This window comes from Anolis carolinensis, unplaced genomic scaffold (genome assembly GCF_035594765.1).
Source record: "Anolis carolinensis isolate JA03-04 unplaced genomic scaffold, rAnoCar3.1.pri scaffold_7, whole genome shotgun sequence".
NCBI lineage: Eukaryota > Metazoa > Chordata > Lepidosauria > Squamata > Dactyloidae > Anolis > Anolis carolinensis.
The window spans coordinates 19,369,601-19,391,620 of NW_026943818.1; the positions used below are offsets into that span (position 1 = coordinate 19,369,601).

At 39.7% G+C, this 22,020-nt stretch overlaps 1 protein-coding gene across 7 annotated transcripts in view; it reads right to left on the reverse strand.

Annotated features, from left to right (window-relative positions):
• Positions 1–22,020, reverse strand: part of acaca (acetyl-CoA carboxylase alpha) — a 178,059-nt gene that overhangs the window by 66,888 nt on the left and 89,151 nt on the right. For 5 of the 7 annotated variants that reach the window (XM_062959350.1, XM_062959349.1, XM_062959346.1 and 2 more), the window contains 8 exons: positions 17,583–17,639; positions 17,154–17,198; positions 9,809–9,850; positions 7,957–8,172; positions 6,271–6,426; positions 2,799–3,002; positions 2,474–2,629; positions 826–972 (listed from right to left, as the gene is read on the reverse strand). In XM_062959350.1, coding sequence (XP_062815420.1) covers positions 826–972; positions 2,474–2,629; positions 2,799–3,002; positions 6,271–6,426; positions 7,957–8,172; positions 9,809–9,850; positions 17,154–17,198; positions 17,583–17,639 — 1,023 coding nt within the window. The remainder of the gene's footprint in view (positions 1–825; positions 973–2,473; positions 2,630–2,798; positions 3,003–6,270; positions 6,427–7,956; positions 8,173–9,808; positions 9,851–17,153; positions 17,199–17,582; positions 17,640–22,020) is intronic. The other 2 variants (XM_062959348.1, XM_062959347.1) reach the window with 1 other exon arrangement.

The window sequence follows — 22,020 nt, forward strand, 5'->3', positions numbered from 1 at the left end:
TAAAGGTAAAGTTTTTCCCGTGACGTTAAGTCCAGTCATGACCGACTCTGGGGGTTGGTGCTCATCTCCATTTCTAAGCCAAAGAGCCGGCGTTGTCCATAGACATCTCCAAGGTCATGTGGCCGGCATGACTGCATGGAGCGCCGTTACCTTCCCGAGTGGTACCTATTGATCTACTCACATTGGCATGTTTTCGAACTGCTAGGTTGGCAGGAGCTGGGGCTAACAGCAGGTGCTCATTCCACTCCCGGGATTTAAACCTGGGACCTTTTGATCTGCAAGTTCAGCAGCTCAGTGCTTTAACACACTGCACCACCAGAGGCCCCAATTGTAATATATAATATATAATAAATATTATATATTACATGTAATATATAATATATAATTAATATTATATATTACATGTAATATATAATATATAATTAATATTATTATATTGCATCAATTAGTATTATATCGTATTACAATATAGTATTATCAATATTACATGCATATGGCTGGATGGCCATCTGTCGGGGGTGCTTTGAATGCGATTTCCTGCTTCTTAGCGGGGGGTTGGACTGGATGGCCCATGAGGTCTCTTCCAACTCTACTATTCTATGATTCTATATACATTCTATTATATTATTATATATTATTGTAAATTATATTGTATAATTATATTTACACTTTTATTATGGGATTCTAAATTGCAACCATTGGAAACCTGCCACCTGAAAGAGCGTCTCCTTTTTGGAAAGCCCCCTCCCAACAGTCTCCTCTTCGCACCCAGGCCTTCTCATTGTTTGTTTGGGGCTATTTTTAATATTCTCAATATCGACTTGCCTCGTTTCCTCCAGGAAGTCGGTTCATATGCACCAGCTGTCCTTGGTCGTCCAGCACCAGCTCCGTATAGGTCAGCATGTCCGAAGGCAGCGGAGGCGGCGGGAGGATGGCAAACTCTTTCATGTATTCCCACAACTTTATCAAAGACTGTATCCATTGGGAAAAAGGAGGAAAAAAACATTTTAATCAACATTGTAAAATAAAGGTATCTCCTTATACTTGAATGAGTTTACAAGGGCTGGGAGAAGTGCATTCCTCCTTGTTTTTGGCATGCAAAACCCTTTGTACTCGATTTAAACTAAAACTCCTAGAAGCCTTGGCCAGCTCATCCAATGGCCAGGGATGCTGGAAACTGAAGTCCAAAACACCTGAATATGAGTCTGGAGCCCACCAGATCTGACTCTTTGAGCCAAGCTTGACATATATTCTTAATGAGAGCTCCAGTGAGAGATGGGAGGACAGCAAGCAAACTGTTCTCCTTGAGTTGTCGAAGGCTTTCATGGCTGGCATCCCTGGGTTGCTGTGAGTTTTCCAGGCTGTCTGGCCATGTTCCAGAAGCATTCTCTCCTGACGTTTTGCCCACATCTATAGTAGGCAACCTCAGAGGTTGTGAGGTCCGTTAGAAACTAGGCAAGTGGAATTTATATATGTCCAGGGTGGGAGAGGGGGCCCCTGGTGGCACAGTGTGTTAAAGCGCTGAGCTGCTGAACTTGCGGACCAAAAGGTCCCAGGTTCAAATCCTGGGAGCGGAATGAGTGCCCGCTGTTAGCCCCAGCTTCTGCCAACCTAGCAGTTCGAAAACATGCCAATGTGAGTAATGATAATAATAATAATTTTATTTTTATACTCCGCCCCATCTCCCCAAAGGGACTCGGGGCGGCTTACATGGGGCCAAGCCCAGGTCAAAAAAGGAATACAAAACACAACAATAAAACAAATCAATCAACAATAAAACAAATCGTAAAACTAATAGACACATAAAATAGACATGCTTTGATATTGATCTTTGAGTAGGTACTGCTCCGGCGGGAAGGTAACGGCGCTCCATGCAGTCATGCCAATGGCCACATGACCTTGGAGGTGTCTATGGACAACGCCGGCTCTTTGACTTAGAAATGGAGATAGGCACCAACCCCCAGAGTCGGTCACGACTGGACTTAACCTTTCCCTTTACCTAGGGTGGGAGAAGGAACTTCTCTGTTTGAGGCAAGTGGGAATGTTGCCGCTGGCCAGTGTGATTAGCACTGAATGGCTTTGCAGCTTCAAGGTTTTGCTCCTTGTCCAGGGGAATCCTTTCTGGGAAGTGTTAGCTGTCCCTGATTGAAACTGCCAGGCTATTTAATGCTAATCAAGCTGGCCAGTTGCAACATTCTCACTTGCCTCCAACAGGTAAGAGTTCTTTTTCCCACACTGGACGTTATTCCACAGATATATAAACCCCACTTGCCTACTTTCCAACAGACCTCACAACCTCTGAGGATGCCGTCCATAAATGTGGGCGAAACATCAGGAGAGAATGCTTCTGGAACATGACCATACAGCCTGGAACATTCACAGCAACCCAGCCAACATGTTCTTTACATTTTGCAAAGGAAATAGTGGTGTGATCCAGCTTTTAAGAATGTCAACCCAGGCGGGCTGTTCTTACCTGTCGGAACATTTCAGGGATGTCATAGACATAGGTGGTCCCCAACGACTGGGCCTGGAATCGCTTGGACTGCAGCAGGTCCTTCGTCACATACGGAGTGTTGATCAACATCCCGTGTAAGGGCCCTTGCTTATCGCCGTAAGCTTGGAACATGATCTGCGCAAGGAAACACATGTCCGTGATCAAACAAAAGAGTGTGAGGGACAAAAAAGGTTGCTTCATGCCTCAAGTAGATCATGTGTTGGCCAACTTCTTGGGGAGAAGGTTGAGGAGCGCAAGCCTATTTATTCAGGGAGGCTGTTAGAGAAGTTTTTAAGTGCTATACCTGTCCCGTCCTGGAATCGGTCACCTCCTTGTACAGGCTGATGTCTAGGTAATATCCGGACTCGTTGGTGAGGAAGAGGCGGATGGGGATGGCTTTGCCCGTTGGCGTCAGGCGGATGTTGATCTTGAGCTCGGCCTGCAGCACCCGGAGCTTCCACAAGCGGCTGCCGTAGCGCATCACCATGCTCCGGACAGACTCCTCAATCTCAACGAGACAAGGAGGAGAGAACGAGAGTAAGGAGGCAGGCAGGGCCAGAGGAACAGTGATGACCTTAAAGTTCTCATAGGCTCGTACAGAGCTACCATGACCAGTCAAAAATATTGGAGGTCTTTAGGGAAAATTCACCTTGATTTGGAAGAGCTGTAGTTTAACTACATCCAGAGAGCACTGTGAATGCCAACATTGATTGATCTGGACCAAACTTGGCACACGTACTTGAAGCTGCAAGCTGGCCAACGGCAACATTCACACTTGTCTCCAACAGACAAGAGTTCTTTCTTTCTCCCACCCTGGACATTACTCCACAGACCTATAACCCTCACTTGCTTATTTTCCAACCTCTGAGGATGCCTGCTATAGATGTGGGCGAAACATCAGGAGAGAATGCTTCTGGAACATGGCCAGACACCCCGGACAACTCACAGCAACCCAATTTTATTCATTGTTTGAAAAGAATATATTCCACACTCGATTCTCCCCCAGTTTTTAGTTATGATGACAGTCCAGACTCCAAGAGAAATGTGATCTGCTAATGTCTTTGAGTGATGCAGGTGAAGTTACTGTACATTAGAGTCTCACTTATCCAAGCTAAACGGGCCGGCAGAAGCTTGGATAAGCGAATATCTTGGATAATAAGGAGGGATTAAGGAAAAGCCTATTAAACATCAAATTAGGTTATGATTTTACAAATGAAGCACCAAAACATCATGTTATACAACAAATTTGAAAGAAAAAGTAGTTCAATACGCAGTAATGTTATGTTGTAATTACTGTATTTACGAATTTAGCACCAAAATATCACGATATATTGAAAACATTGACTACAAAAATGGCTTGGATAATCCAGAAGCTTGGACAAGCGAGGCTTGGATGAGTGAGACTCTACTGTATATACTCGAGTATAAGCCGACCCGAATATAAGCCGAGGCACCTAATTTTACCATAAAAAACTGGGAAAACATTGACTCCAGGATAAGCCGAGGATGGTAAATTTCAGAAATAAAAATAGATACCAATAACATTACATTAATTGAGGCATCAGTAGGTTAAATGTTTTTGAATATTTTCATAAAGCTCAAATTTAAGATAAGACTGTCCAACTCTAATCAAATCCTTATTCTCATCTTCTTCAATGTAAATGTGCTTATGTATCCTTTTAATAATAATAGAGTAAAATAATACATGTAATAATAATAATAATAAATACAGGAAAATAATACAAGTAATAATAAAGAGAGTAAAATAATAAATGCAATAATAATATTGGAATGAAATAATAAATGTATTAATAATAATAAAAAATAGAGTAAAATAAATGTAATAGTAGCAACAATAACAGAGAAAAATAATAAATGTAATAATACCAATAATAATAGAGAAAAATAATAAATGTACCATATATTCTCGAGTATAAGCTGACCCAAATATAAGCCAACCAGGACCCTCACCCGAGTATAAGCTGAGTGGGGCTTTTTAAGTCTTAAAAAAAGGGCTGAAAAACTAGGCTTATACTCAAGTATATACGGTAAGTGCTTTGGGTTTAGGCATTCCTTGCCATGATGTTGCCTCTTAATCTTGATGATGTGCTACTTTTAGGGAAAAGGCTGAATAAAGAGCTGGTCTGCCTGCACCTATCCATTCCTCAGGCCTCTTTGGATGAAGAGGACAAAGGTGATCTCGAACAAGTGTTTCCTATCCATTTCTCCCCTCAATATCTTAATATTCCGAGAACCCAGAATGCAACAACATTAAGAGCAAAATCCTCCACAAATACTTTAAAAAACCCAGCCTTTCCGCCCTGTGCCTCGCTGCTGCGACGAGCCTTAAATCAACAAGGCAATTACCGCTCAGAGCCCTGTTCCGCCGCTGTTTTATTAAACTTTCTAATATACTGCTGTTTGGTAAATAGTGCATATTAAAAGCCAGGCAATTGGAAGGCAGGTCTTAATGTTCTCTTGCAAAATACCTCTTTTCCCGAGGCCCCACTGGGATTCTCCTCCAAAGCGGCGTTCAAGCCAAGACACCTGGGAAGCGGACCGCTTTCGCATCCCAAACATCCGACATCGCTGGGCATTTTCTAAGTGCAATGTCTCAATTGGGTTGTTGTATGTTTTCTGGGCTGTATGGCCATGTTCCAGAAGTATTCTCTCCTGACGTTTCACCCACATCTAGGTACCTCACAACCTCTGAGGATGCCCGCCATAGATGTGGGCGAAACGTCAGGAGAGAATACTTCCGGAACATAATAATAATAATAATAATAATAATAATAATAATAATATTTTCTTAATGATAATTATTATTAAGAAAAAGGTTTGGATCATTGATGTCGCCATCCCAGGTGACAGTAGCATTGACGAAAAACAACAGGAAAAACTCAGCTGCTGTCAGGACCTCAAGATTGAACTTCAAAGACTCTGGTAGAAACCAGTGCAGGTGGTCCCGGTGGTGATGGGCACAATGGGTGCCGTGCCAAGAGAGCTCAGCCGGCATTTGGAAACAATAGACATTAACAAAATCACGATCTGCCAACTGCAAAAGGCCACCCTACTGGGATCTGCACGCATCATCTGAAAATACGTCACACAGTCCTAGACACTTGAGAAGTGTTTGACTTGAGATTTTGTGACACGAAATCCAGCATATCTATCTTGTTTGCTATGTCATAATAAAATAATAATAATAATAAAACTTTATTTATACCCCGCCACCATCTCCCCACGGGGACTCAGGGCGGCTCACATGGGGCAAGGCCCGACCAGCATAATTTACAAAAACAACAGCATAAATACATTGCACAATATACAAAAAATAAAACACAGTAAGACAATAAAACAGGATTACATGGAAAGGAATCCCATTGGAGCATTGCAGCACACCAAAATACTTGGGAGTCACTTTAGACCGTGCTCTGACTTATTAAGAAGCACTGCTTGAATATCAAGCAAAAAGTGGGCGCAAGAAATAATATCATATAAAAGCGGACTGGCACAACCTGGGGATCACAACCAGATACAGTGAAGCACTTTGATACTCTGCTGCTGAATACATATGCCCAGTGTGGAATACGTCTCACCACGTTAAAACAGTGGATGTGGCTCTTAATGAGTCATGCCACATTATCACATGTGTATACCACTACTTCCAACATCGCTGAAGAAACTATACTGCTTCACCTGACATCTGCCGGAAATTCAATACCCAAATCTCTCCGGAAGAGCAAAGCCAACCATCAAACCTGCTCCCAACCTACCTTTGATGGGTCCATGATAACGGTGGGTACAAAGTTGAGGAATATGTGGTTGCAGTCAGTGCGCACGTTTGTGTTGTTGAAGGCCACCTCCAGCTCGTCCATGGCTTCCAGGAGCAAGCGCTCCCCTTCGTTCTGCAGGTATTCAAAGGATGCCTCCTGCAAGAAAAATCACCAATATATTACTGGCAGGCTCCCTTAGAGCAATACAGTGGAGCACAGAGAAGGTTGCTAGCAGGCAAGGCTGCCGAGAAGCACCGAGGCAAATGCCAGTCCCTTGGAGGAGAAGTTCTTGCGAAACCAGTGCCTAGTGTTGGAACTCAACTCATCCCACAGACCACGGACTACAATGCAGCCTGAGCTCTGCCACATGCACAATGGAGCACCTTCTCACAATGACACCAGAGGCACTCATAATAATAATAATAATAATAATAATAATAATAATAATAATAATAATAATAATAATAATAATAATAGCAGACAAAGAATCAGTACAAGAAAACCGCACCACAAACCATCTTACAAAATCTGTCAACAATCTTACAAAAAACAAATCTCGGCTATCAAACATCTAAGAATTCTCACAAAATTTCGCATCTGATGTACATGGATGACCTGAAGCTGTATGGAAAAATGGAAACTGAAATCCAGTCTCTGACCAGCACTGTCCGAATTTTTAGCACTGATATCAGCATGGAGTTTGGTTTGGACAAATGTTCGACAGTGGCATTGAAGAAGGGAAAAATCATTGAAAGTGAGGGCATAAATATGCCTAATGGCCAAACAATAAAGTGTCACCAGCCAGAGGCCTATAAATATCTGGGCATATTACAGCTGAACAACATCAAACACGAATACGTGAAGACTGTGGTCAGTAAAGAATACACACAAAGGGTCAGAAAAATTCTCAAAAGCAAGCTCAATGGAGGCAACACCATCAAGGCCATAAACACCTGGGCCATACCTGTCATAAGATATACTGCTGGCATCATAAACTGGACACAGGCGGAACTGGACAATTTGGACAGAAAAACAAGAAAACTCATGACCATTCATCATTCACTGCACCCTCGCAGAGATGTTGACCGGCTGTATCTGCCTAGAAGATCAGGGGGCAGAGGACTCTTACAATAAAACAAGCAGTCAAAGAAGAAGAACATGCCCTGGCAGAATATGTAAAGCAAAGGGAAGAACCTGCTTTGATTGAAGTCAAAAATCAGAAACTCTTCAAAGCACAGCAGACAAAAAACCAGTACAAGAAAACCGCACTACAAACTAGAGCTGACAGCTGGCACAACAAAGCATTGCATGGAAAGTTCTTTGACAAAATTAAAGGGAAAGCTGACAAGGAGAAGACCTGGCTCTGGCTCACGAATGGGACCCTGAAGAAGGAGACAGAAGGCCTGATCCTTGCAGCCCAGGAACAAGCCATCAGAACAAATGCAATTAAGGCCAAGATCGAAAAATCAGCTGATGACCCAAAATGCAGACTGCGCAAGGAAACTGACGAAACCATTGCTCCTATCCTCAGCTGCTGTAAGAAAATCGCACAGACAGACTACAAACAGAAGCACAACTCTGTGGCCCAAATGATTCATTGGAAGAAGGAGATAGAAGGCCTGAGTCTTGCAGCCCAGGAGCAAGCCATCAGAACAATGTGGACACAACTCACTCCTTTATACCCACCTTGGTGACAAGGTCCGAGTGCCGGATGATGGCCCGGACAAAGAACCTGTAGTCGGTCACCTCCGCCCCAGCCTCGACTTTGGCGGCACCCAAGTAGAGGTGCATTTTGTGGTTGGCGCAAGGGATGGCGGTGAGGTCGAAGTTACGCATGCGGTTGAGCTCCAGCTGGAAGGCCAGCGCCGGCTCCAAGTGGCGGTAGATCCTGTCCTCTTCAAACTGGAGAGGCATACAGATGAATTGGGTGCAGTCAATTCCCAGCAGAATAATAATAATAATAATAATAATAATAATAATAATAATAATAGCACTTCATCCGAAAATACATAACACAGTCCTAGACACTTGGGAAGTATTTGACTTGTGATTTTGTGATACAAAATCCAGCATATCTATTTTATTTGTTGTATCATACAATAATAATAATAATAATAATAGCACTTCATCCGAAAATACATCACACAGTCCTAGACACTTGGGAAGTGTTCGACTTGTGATTTTGTGATACAAAATCCAGCATATCTATTTTGTTTGTTGTGTCATACAATAATAATAATAATAATAATAATAATAATAGCACTTCATCCGAAAATACATCACACAGTCCTAGACACTTGGGAAGTGTTCGACTTGTGATTTTGTGATACAAAATCCAGCATATCTATTTTGTTTGTTGTGTCATACAATAATAATAATAATAATAATAATAATAATAATAATAATAGCACTTCATCCGAAAATACATCACACAGTCCTAGACACTTGGGAAGTGTTCGACTTGTGATTTTGTGATACAAAATCCAGCATATCTATTTTGTTTGTTGTGTCATACAATAATAATAATAATAATAATAATAATAATAATAATAGCACTTCATCCGAAAATACATCACACAGTCCTAGACACTTGGGAAGTGTTCGACTTGTGATTTTGTGATACAAAATCCAGCATATCTATTTTGTTTGTTGTGTCATACAATAATAATAATAATAACAATAACAATAATAATAATACATCACACAGTCCTAGACACTTGGGAAGTGTTCGACTTGTGATTTTGTGATACGAAATCCAGCATATCTATCTTGTTTTCTGTGTCATAATAAAATAATAATAATAATAATAATAATAATAATAATAATAATAATAATAAAACTTTATTTGTATTCCGCCCTATCTCCCCAAGAAACAGAACATTGTGTTGTCAAAGTCTTTTATGGCCAGAATTGCTGAGTTGCTGTCAGTTTTCCAGACTGTATGGCCATGTTCCAGAAACATTCTCTCCTGATGTTTCGCCCACATCTATGGCAGGCTTCCTCAGAGTTTGTGAGGTATTTCTGAGGATGCCTGCCATGGATCCTCATCCTGGAAAACTCACAGCAACCCAAGAGAATATTGGTTTCTGTCAAAGTCTTTCATGGCCAGAATCGCTGAGTTGCTGTCAGTTTTCCAGACTGTATGGCCATGTTCCAGAAGCATTCTCTCCTGACGTTTCGCCCACATCTAAGGCAGGTATCCTCAGAGCTTGTGAGGTATCTCTGAGGATGCCTGCCATGGATCCTCATCCTGGAAAACTCACAGCAACCCAAGAGAATATTGGTTTCTCTTCCCTTTATTGTGAATTTAAAAAGGCATCCTAGATTTGTATTAAATAGCCAAAGGACTACAGGATAAACTACAAATTTCTCTGGAAAATCTCAAGAACCATGCAGGGCCCACGGTCTCAGCAACCAATAACAATAATAATAATCTGAAGACAATGAGGACTTTGAAAAGGCCTCTATTTTACAAAATAACATCTCAACTTGCTAATGGAGCCAAAACAGCAGAAAAGGTTCAAAATTTAGCACTTACCTTATCCCTTGCACGGAAGGTGAAAAACTTGGGAAATTCTCTCTGTTCAGAAGAAAAAAAACAAATAGTTCAATTTCTTTTTAAAGCATCACTTCTCTTATCTATAAAACAGGAGGGTAAGCTTCTAAGTTTAGGTCGTCGAACTGTAAATATACTATTGGCCTTTTAACGATGTTGTGCAGAGCCTCAAGACTTAAAGAGAGGCAGGTAATAAATTATTATTATTATTATTATTATTATTATTATTATTATTACAGATGTGTTGACCACATCACAGGCTAAAGTTGGGTTTTTTGGCTTCTATTTCCTTTGTTGACTTATTAAATCCTTCCCTGGTCTTTTACAGCACACTTTTTTTTAATTTTTTAACTAGCTTGGGTAAGAAACACTGGGATGTCTGTGGTGGAGGAAAAACAGAAAATCTAGGATGAAACTGGGCCACAGTGAAGAAGGGGGTCAGGAAGACATCATTCCACCATGTCTCCTATGACAATACAACAAAGTAATAATATATATTATACTATACTAATAATATAATATGTTGTATATACATATAAGATTGATAATATTATAATGTAATACAATATAATATATAATACTCATATTATACTATACTAATAATATAATATGTTGTATATACATATTATATTGATAATATTATAATGTAATACAATATAATAACAATCCACTATTATAATTGTATATTTATATTATATGTAATATTACTCATAATATTGCAATGTAGTGGTATAGTACAATGGAGTAATATATAATGCTTATATTGTACTATACTAATAATATAATATATTGTATGAACATATAACTTGTATGCTGCTGCGGGATATAAATGTCGCTAATAAATAATCTAGTAAAAGGTAAAGGTTTTCCGCTGATGTTAAGTCCAGTCGTGTCCGACTGGGAGTTGGTGCTCATCTCCATTTCTAAGCCGAAGAGCCGGCGTTGTCTGTAGACACCTCCAAGGTTATGTGACCGGCATGACTGCATGGAGCACCGTTACCTTCCTGCCGGAGCGGTACCTATTGATCTACTCACATTTGCATGTTTTCAAACTGCTAGATTGGCAGAAGCTGGAGCTAACAGTGGGTGGTCACTCCGCTCCCTGGATTCGAACCTGGGACCTTTCAGTCTGCAAGTTCAGCAGCTCAGCGCTTTAACACACTTCACCACCGGGGCTCCATATAGTAATATATAATGATTATATTGTGCTATACTAATAATATAATATATTGTATGTACATACAACTTGTATGCTGTCCTGAGCATACAAGTTATATGTACATACAATATATTATATTTGCAGGATATAAATGTCGCTAATAAATAATCTATATATATAAAAATATAATGTATGTTTGTAGGACTGAGTAAACAATAAAACCACTGAACCAAATCACACCAAATTTGGCCACAATACATCAACACATCCAAGGTATGTCCTTCACTCAAACCCCCGAAAAAAACCCAACCCGGATTGGCCTGGGTATAACACAGCCAGGCATTGAAGCTGCAAGGCTATTCAGTGCAATTTAACCAGACCAACAAAGGATTAACCTTGGTAGAAGGCGGCCAGGCTTTGAAGCAGCGATACTACTCTGTACTATTGGCCAACTAAAGATTCCCGTAGGTCAATGATGGGCAAGCTTTTGTGCTTGGTGTGTCAAAATTCACCAAAAAACCTAGCATGACTTGGGTGGTGTGTCACTTCGAGAAAAAACCCATAATTTCGCAATATGTATAGTTTAAATAACAAAAATATACAATTGTAATATATAACGGTATTTAATAAATCAAAAACTATTTATTACCATAATTATGTACAACAATCTACGGAACCTCTCACTGATTTCTCTATATTCTAGTTTCAATGTAGTCATGAATAATAATATAATAGTAATAATATGATAATATATTACAATAATAACAGAATGATATAATAACTATATATATGTGCCCGGCCACGCGTTGCTGTGGCGAAGTATGGTGGGTGGTATGGGAAATAAAGTATTGAGGAATTGGTGGTAGTTAAGTTAAAGGGTAAAGGTTTTCCCCTGACATTAAATCCATTATAAATAGGTTATATAGCTGTGTGGAAGGGCCTTGAGTCTACACTGCCATATAATCCAGTTAAAATCAGATAATCTGTATTTTATAGGCAGTGTGGAAGAGGCCTAACTCTGCCTGTCCCCTGGGCTGAGTAGGTTGCTAGGAGACCAAGTGGGCAGAGCTTAGCCTTCTAACTGGCAGCAATTGGATAAAAACAATTCTTCCTCTCCCTCTAATTAGGACTTTATTTTTCTTTTCTTTTTGTTGTATGAACATAGAGGCATGGATGAGGGGTTGTGCTGCCAAGTTTAGTGTTTCTGGGATGTGTAGTTTTGTTGTTTTGTCCTAGGCCGAAATTTCATTACCTTTTTATATATATATATATATACAGTAGAGTCTCACTTATCCAACATAAATGGGCCGGCAGAACAAGTGAATATGTGAATATGTTGGATAATAAGGAGGCCTTAAGGAAAAGCCTATTAAACATCAAATTACATTATTTTACAAATTAAGCACCAAAACATCATTTTATAGAACAAATTTGACAGAAAAAGTAGTTCAATAAGCAGTAATGCTATGTAGTAATTACTGTATTTATGAATTCAGCACCAAAATATCACGATATATTGAAAACATTGACTACAAAAATGCGTTGGATAATCCAGAACGTTGGATAAGCGAGTGTTGGATAAGTGAGACTCTACTGTATATAAATGTGCATAATTCCCATGGAGTAAACAAGAAAACCACTGGACCAAATCGCATCAAATTTGGCCACAAAAGACATTAGTCATCCAATCAATCTGCATGCGGTTGCGTGTCAGCAAAAATGGCTAGGCGTGTCAGTGCTGACACGCGTGTCAGAGGTTGGCCATCACTGCCCTAGGTAGCAAGCAGCCAGGCTTTGAAGCAGCGAGGCTATTCATTGCAATTCTAGCAGTCCAAAAAAAATTCCCAAAGAACGCAAGTACCCAGGCTTCCAAGCAGCAAGCTTATTCCATTGCATTCCAGCTCACCAAACAAGGATTCCCATTAGAAGAAAACAGCCAGGCTTTGAGGCTGCAAGGCTATTCACTGGTCAACAAAGGATTCCCATACACCACAGCTAGTAAATAATAATATTTAAAGGGCTGTTTCATCCTTTGTAGGATGCAGGCAGAAACAACATCCATTTTTCCTTTGTTTTTCTACGCCCTTGCTTTGCCCCTCTGCCCATGCGCAAACTATCCTTCCCTCCATCTCACATTTCGGGGAAATCTCGTAACGAAGAAAAGGGAAAAAAATCCTCGGCGCTTTGATACCGAAAAACCCCAAAAAGCATCCCGCCCTCCTCGGCGGAGGAATTATGCCCCCGCTGTGTTCTAATCAACCAACCATCATCAAGACAATCAGAATAATTCGCCTAAATTAGCCAATCAAGACACCCTGCAAATTGGAGAATGCAAAAAGCGACACGAGGAAATCATCATCGCCGGTTATTATACTAATAATCGCGTTAAAAACCTAATGAGATGAGGAAATTGGAAGCTTGCTGGAGCAACTCTCTATTACCTCAACATGCTGGGAACTAATTATATAGACTGTAATTAAAACACAAAACAAACCCCAGCCAAGGGCCCCCCGAGTCACGTTGACAGACGGTCCGGTAACAAAGTGGAGGGAAAGTAGTCGTGGCCGAGGTTAAGTCTCTCGGAAGGACCAGGATCTCCCAAGCCACCGTCTCCAAAGGTTCATACGGAAACTGGCTCACTTGCTTTTCTTGGATTCTCTTGGGCCACAGGTTGGGAAAAGAAGTGGATCCCAACTGTCCTGATCTGGCAGAGACAATCCAGCTTCTCCATTAATAACTTTTATTTATTTGTGTTGTCGAAGGCTTTCATGGCCGGGATCACAAGGTCGTTGTATGTTTTCCGGGCTGTCTAGCCATATTCCAGAAGCATTCTCTCCTGACGTTTTGCCCACATCTATGGCAGGCATCCTCAGAGGTTGTGAGATATGGAGAAACTAAGCAAGGAAGGTTTATATATATATCTGTGAGAGAAGAACTCTTGTCGGTTGGAGGCCAGGGTGAATGTTGTAGTTAATCACCTTGATTAGCATTGAAAAGCTTCATCTCCTGGCTTCTTCCTGCCTGGGGGCATCCTTTGTCCAGGGTCGTTTGTTGCCCCTGATTCATTCAAGTCTGGAACTCCTCTGTTTTCAGAGCGTTGCTTCTTATTTACTGTTCTGATTTTTGTGTTCTTCAATACTGGGTTAAATTGCGACAATATTTGTTAAGAGACAAAATAGAACTTTTATAACTCTTATAACTATATGGATTAGAAATCCTAGGCCTCGGAGTTTTAATGGCCGATTTGCCGGTAAATCATACAGGAGATAAAGAAGATATGTTCCACGAAGCAGAGGATCTGGAAGGGGTATATAGTCTGGGTTTTTTTATTTTGTTTTTTTCCTCTTTTTTCTTATATATATATATATATATATATATTCTCTTTTCTTCGTTTTGGGCTTCTTTTTTTTCTTATCTTTTCTAAACTCCTAATTGTTCCCCTACTTTTTATGTATACACTTAAAACTATAAATAAAATATATATTTAAAAAATACTGGTAGCCAGATTTTGTTCATTTTCATGGTTTCCTCCTTTCTGTTGAAGTTGTCCACATGCTTGTGGATTTCAATTGGAAGATAAATAGCCACTGGCTACTTAGAGAGGAGACTTTTTTAATTTTATTTTTCTTCTTTCTGGTTTGCTTCTGATGGTAAAATAGATTTCAGAGACTGAGATGTTAAAAAGAACAATAACACGTTTATTGAGGCACAAGCTTAATGGTTACAATAACTACTTTTTAGAGATACTTTGAATAACAGTTGCTAAGCTGTATTAAGATGTTACCAACTTTAAAATCCCACTTCTTTCTCTACTGCTTTAACTGTAGTCACCCTGTGAATTTCAGTCACAGACTATCTGTTCCTTATCTGAAAACAGGCTACCTTAAAATAAGTCACCAAACGTATTTTAAACTGACTCAAAATCAAACATTTGAGCCTCCCTGATCCCTTCACTGAGGATCAGCCTTCTCTGCACCTCAGAAGGGCACAGACTCTAAAAACCAACCTTCCCTGTGGTTCTCTGATCACAGACTGAGTTTCCCTCCAAATTCTGCTCTCTCTTCAGCTAAACGCAGTTGGCTCTGCCTACTTCTCCATGGCAACCAGCCTCTGAGTGCAACAACAATAATACTTACCCTTTTAAAACATAACAACACAATTAAACATAACATCTGTAAACCAAAATTCATACTTCATTACAAGCAGCAACCCCCAGAGTCGGACACGACTGGACTTAATGTCAAGGGAAACCTTTACCTTTACATAGTAGTAGTAATAATAAAAGGAGAGATCAACAAAACAGTGTATTTTCTATGTCAGTCTATGAAACCTTTCTGATGAAACATCTCTGACCTGAATGCCAATAATAGATCATGAATCCATACTGAGCTAGAGAGACTAAATCTGATCGACGGCTAAAAGGAGGACTGGGATTTCATTTTTCCTTTGACATACCACTGTTTGCGAGAGAGCATATATCCAAGCTCAGCTTCCATCGAGACCAGGGAAAAATTGCTGCAGTTCGGGCAGGCAGTCCTAGGCCAGGCGGACCATGCTCTGCGGACTCCGAATCAAAGCATTGCCCTTTGCTCCTAATCCCTTTGCTAAGAGGCAGCTCACACATAATCCCCTGGTTCCCATTCTACACCTGCCTGGGAATTCAGCCAGGGCCTCCCAGCAACCCTACCGCAAAGCACACCGGCCTTCCTTGTCCTTCCATTATCCATTTTCCATTCTCTCAAGCTGCTGGGCTCCTTCGCAAGCCCTCCTTGCATTCCCAGCTTCCAGTCTTAAAGCCACCAATTGACCGGTGTCGTCATTTGCTCCCATGGATAAAACGTGAGTGCAGCCGTTGGGCAAAGCATTCTGGGAAAGGATGCACGCGTGTATGCATGCGTGTGGCAGCGGCCAGAACGCAGAAAAGAAAGTTCAGAGAGAAAGAATCCCCTCCCATCCCTTCCTTCCTTCCTCAGATTAAACTTGTCCAGTATTGTCCCATTATTTTATTTTGTGTATCGTTGGAATGTTTTAAGTTTTTGTCAAATATGTTGTGTTGTTGTTTCGGGCTTGTCCCTTCGGGGAGATGGGGCAGGATGTAAAAATGAAGTTTATTATTATTATTATTATTATTATTATTATTATTATGGGAGATGGGGCGGGATATAAAAATAAAGATTATTATTATTATTATTATTATTAATAATCTCCCACAACTGAAATAAACACAGCTCACAGTTCTAACCTGATATACAGCCAGGAGAGTGTCTGCTGTGGACTCATCTTTTTGTGTTTCAAATAATAATGATGATGATGATTATTATTATTATTATTATTCGCTGATACATCACACAGTCCTAGACACTTGGGAAGTGTACGATGTGTGATCCAATACAACAGCCAGCAGAGTGTCTGCCCTGGACTCATCTTGTTGTGGTTTAAAATTATAATTATAGTCATAATTATAATTATTATTATTCGCCGATACATCACAGAGTCCTAGACACTTGGGAAGTGTCCGATGTGTGATCCAATACAACAGCCAGCAGAGTGTCTGCCCTGGACTCATCTTGTTGTGTTTCTTATTATTATTATTATTATTATTATTATTATTATTATTATTATTATTATTATTATTATTCGCTGACACATCACACAGTCCTAGAAACTTGGGAAGTGTCCGATGTGTGATCCAATTTAACAGTCAGCAGAGTGTCTGCCCTGGACTCATCTTGTTGTGTTTCTAATAATAATAATAATAACTATTATTATTATTATTATTATTTGCCGATACATCACACAGTCCTAGACACTTGGGAAGTGTCTGACGTATGATCCAATACAACAGCCAGCAGATTGTCTTCCTTGGACTCATCTTGTTGTGTTTCTAATAATAACAATAATAATAATAATAATAATAATAATAATAATAATAATAATAATAATTTTCTATCCCGCCACCATCTCCCCGAAGGGACTCGGGGCGGCTAACATGGGGCCAAGCCCAAAACAGAAACAAAATGTGACAAGTTAAAACCAGGATAAATAACTAAAGAACGGCATCAACACAACAATCAAATAAAATCAACCATTAAAACAACAGAATCTTTCCAATCTCCCTACATTTACATTTGCACCCCACCATCTCCCCGGAGACTTCTTTCTACTCACATGAAATCTTTGGTCCACCTCACAGTTGACTTGTTTCCTGAAATCCTTATACGGTAAGTCATGGGGAGGGGGAAATAATGGGTGGGAGGGAGAAGAGGGATAGACAAAGTCGGGCAGCACAAAGGAGGAAGCAAAGGGAGGGAAGCAGAAGAAAGCTAGCAATTAGTGAGTCAAATTAAACACAAATTAAGGCAAAAAAATCACATGTGGCTCAATACGGGCCCCATCTTCAATTCTCAATTAATGATCTTATGATGAGAATGTATTGGAAAAGCCATCGCGCAGTGGGAGATGCACAACTAAAATGAAAAAAGCCCTTGGGAACGTGACTCTCCCCCGTCCCATCCCCTTGAAGGACGTGGAAAGTCCTCAGCACCAGGCAATGTAGTAAAGAATAACAGACATAAATAGATAGAAAAGTCAAAGTACCTTTTGTGCCACGAGGAAAGTCAGCCGCCGAATGCCGTGATCAATCAGGATAGATTTCTGGAAGAAAGAGGGGGAAAGAAAAGATGAAAGTGTCAACAAGTCTCCTCTCAGCCTTCTCTTCTGCGGGCTAAACATGGCCAGCTCTTTAAGCCGCTCCTCATAGGGCTTGTTCTCAAGACTCTTGGTCATTTCCATCATCCTCCTCTGGACACATTGCAGTTTGTCAACATCTCCCTTCAATTGTGGTGCCCAGAAGTTGACACGGTGTGATTCCAGGTGTGGTCTGACCAAGGCCGAATAGAGGGGGAGCATGACTTCCCTGAATCTAGGCACTAGACTCCTATTTACGCAGGCCAAAATCCCATTGGCTTTTTTAGCTGCCGCATCACACTATTGGCTCATGTTCACCTTCCTCCCCACAAGGACTCCAAGATCTTTTTCACAGGTCCTGCTATCATGGCAAGCATTGTCCCCCATTCGGTATCTTCAGATTTCCTTTTTTCTGCCTAAGCGGAGGATCCTGCATTACTCCCTATTTAACTTCACGTTGTTAGTTTTGCTAATCATCTCTCCAATCGGTTAAGATCGTTTTGAATTCTGCTCCTGTCTTCTGGAGTATTGGCTCTCCCTCTCAATTTGGTCCCGTCTGCAAACTTGATGATCGTGTCTTCTAACCATTCTTCTAAGTCATTAATAAAGATGCTGAACAGAACCGGCCCCAGGACGGAACCCTGCTTCTATCACTCCACTCATCATTTCCAGGATGAAGCGGAAGCATTGGTGAGCACCCTTTGGGTTCGTACGCTCAACCAATTACATATCCTTCCTGAAATCCAGATGATGATGATAATAATAATAATAATAAACAGAAGGCCTGATCCTTGCAGCCCAGGAGCAAGCCATCAGAACAAAGGCAATTCCGGCCAAGATCGAAAAATCAGCTGATGACCCAAAATGAAGACTCTGCAAGGAAGCTGATGAAAGCATGGATCATATCCTCAGCTGCTGTAAGAAAATCGCACAGACAGACTACAAACAGAGGCACAACTATGTGGCCCAAATGATTCATTGAAGCTTATGCCTCAAGTACCACCTCCCTGCAGTAAAGAACTGGTGGGATCACAAACCTGCAAAAGTATTGGAAAATGAGCACGCAAAGATACTGTGGGACTTCCGAATCCAGACTGACAAACTTCTGGAACACAACACACCAGACATCACAGTTGTGGAGAAGAAAAAGGTTTGGATCATTGATGTTGCCATCCCAGGTGACAGTCGCATTGACAAAAAACAACAGGAAAAACTCAGCCGCTATCAGACTCTGGCAGAAACCAGTGCAGGTGGTCCCGGTGGTGATGGGCACACTGGGTGCCGTGCCAAAAGATCTCAGCCGGCATTTGGAAACTATAGATATTGACAAAATTACGATCTGCCAACTGCAAAAGGCCACCCTACTGGGATCTGCACGCATCATCCGAAAATACATCACACAGTCCTAGACACTTGGGAAGTGTTTGACTTGTGATTTTGTGAAACGAAATCCAGCATATCTATCTTGTTTGCTGTGACATACAATAAAATAATAATAATAAATATAGTAAAATAATACATGTAATAATAAATAGAGTAAAATAATAAATGCAATAATAATAATAATAATATCAGAGTGAAATAATATATGTACTCCTACTAATAATAAAAATAGAGTAAAATAAATGTAATAGTAGCAACAATAATAGAGAAAAATAATAAATGTAATCATACCAATAATAATAGAGAAAAATAATAAATGTACATATCTTCTCGAGTATAAGCTGACCCATACATATCTTCTCGAGTATAAGCTGACCCAAATATAAGCCAACCAGGACCCTCACCCGAGTATAAGCCAAGGGGGGCTTTTTCAGTCTTAAAAAAAGGGCTGAAAAACTAGGCTTATACTCCGAGTTTATACAGGACATTTGGGCCATTATTTTGCACTTGGCTGGAGGTTGTGTACCTCAGTGTTCTTGCTAAAGGTAACAGGAATAGCACCAAAAATAGACTTTTAAAGTCAGAGTTATCTAAATTTCTCTGCTTATTTGGGGCTCCACACATAAAGTATAATATTAAAAAGGAAACTGTGTATGTGAGATGCAAAACAGTTGCACAAAACAGGCAGAGGGGAGGTAGGTTTGTGTAGCTGCAAATGATTTTGTCATCATAATCCAAACATTACTTCCATCATCCTCTCCTTTAGCCAACAAAACCTTTGGTCCCATTAGAAGGACCTCTTTCTAAATGAGAAATGGATGAAAATGAAATGCCGCAACATCGGGAACACACAGAATGCAGCGATTCTCTACGGTTAAAGCTCCTTTCAAAACGAGGAGGGAGGGGGGGGGAAAGGAAGAAGAAAATAACTTTAATAACACTCTTCCAAACCGCGATTGCTTTTAAAATTCCACAAGTGTCAGACCATAAGTATATAGCAACGGGATTCTGATTACATTGTAATAATGCGGACCTCCCGGCGACTCTATTGCTATTACGGCACTATTAGGTACCAGCACCTGGAGAAACTCCATTTGCAACGTCGATCTCCTCCGCAAGTCATTTGCAAGGATACAATCCTAATTTCTATCTGGGGGAGAGGGAGCAGGGGGGTGGAAGCATCTTCATAACATGCTGCGAGTGGGAAATTATTTGGACAATTTGGAGCAAGCGATTTGATAGCTTAAATCTCCCCACAAGGTGTGCGTATGTATGTACACAAACTCAGGGAGGCGGGAAGGAGAGGAAGGAGCAATATGTGCATAAATAAATGCAGCAGGGACATCGCAGAAATGCAAAGAACGGGTTCGTTAGAACCAAAAAGAAAATGCGAGTTTGAGAAACACCTGGTTTTCTTCCCTTCCTCATTCGTCCAAGTGCGAGAAAAGGCAAGCCCAGACTTCCATGTCCAACTAATCAAAACATTATCACTAAATCAAAACTGGGGGCGTTTTTCTTCAACCAAATAAGCCACGATCAGAAACCGCCATTTACCGTATATACTCGAGTATAAGCCGACCCGCATATAAGCCGAGACACTTAATTTTACCACAAAAAAACTGGGAAAACATTGACTCAAGTATAAGCCGAGAGTGGTAAATTTCAGAAATAAAAATAGATACCAATAAAATTACATTAATTGAGGCATCGGTAGGTTAAATGTTTTTGAATATTTACATCAAGCTCAAATTTAAGATAAGACTGTCCAACTCTGATCAAAACATTATTCTCATCTTCTTCAATGTCAATGTGCTTATGTATCCTTTTCATAATAATAGAGTAAAATAATACAGTCAATGTAAATGTGCTTATGAATCCTTTTAATAATACAGTAGAGTCTCACTTATCCAACATAAACGGGCCAGCAGAAGCTTGGATAAGCGAATATCTTGGATAATAAGGAGGGATTAACGAAAAGCCTATTAAACATCAAATTAGGTTATGATTTTACAAATTAAGCACCAGAACATCATGTTTTACAACAAATTTGACAGAAAAAGCAGTTCAATGCTCATTAATGTTATGTTGTAATTACAGTAGAGTCTCACTTATCCAAGACTCGCTTATCCAACGTTCTGGATTATCCAATGCATTTTTGTAGTCAATGTTTTCCATACATCATGATATTTTGGTGCTAAATTCGTAAATACAGTAATTACTACATAACATATTCGCTTATCCAACATTCTGCCAGCCCGTTTATGTTGGATAAGTGAGACTCTACTGTACTTCAATGTCAATGTGCTTATGTATCCTTTTAATAATAATAGAGTAAAATCATACATGTAATAATAATAATAAATACAGGAAAATAATACATGTAATAATAAATAGAGTAAAATAATAAATGTAATAATAATAAGATTAGAGTGAAATAATAAATGTATTAATAATAATAATAATAATAATAATAATAATAATAATAGAGTAAAATTAATATAATAATAGCAACAATAATAGAGAAAAATAATAAATGTAATAATACCAATAATAATAGAGAAAAATAATAAATATACCATATATTCACGAGTATAAGCTGACCCAAATATAAGCCAACCACCCGAGTATAAGCTGAGGGGGGCTTTTTTAGTCTTAAAAAAAGGGCTGAAAAACTAGCCTTATACTTGAGTATATACAGTAATTCTTTTTTTTTAAAAGAAATTTATTAAATTTTTTATATTACACCAAAAGAGTGAGAACAACCAAGGTATAGAAAAGTAGGAAAAAGAGAGAAAGATAAAAAGTCTACATTCTACAAAAATATACCAACACACACTAAAAAAAAAAGACTTCCATTCCATCTTCTTGGATAATATTTTCTTATTATTCAGTAATATAAAATGAAGATTACGGGAGACAATTTTGCTATTTTTTTTTCTTAGCAAGAAAAAATATTACTGAGTAT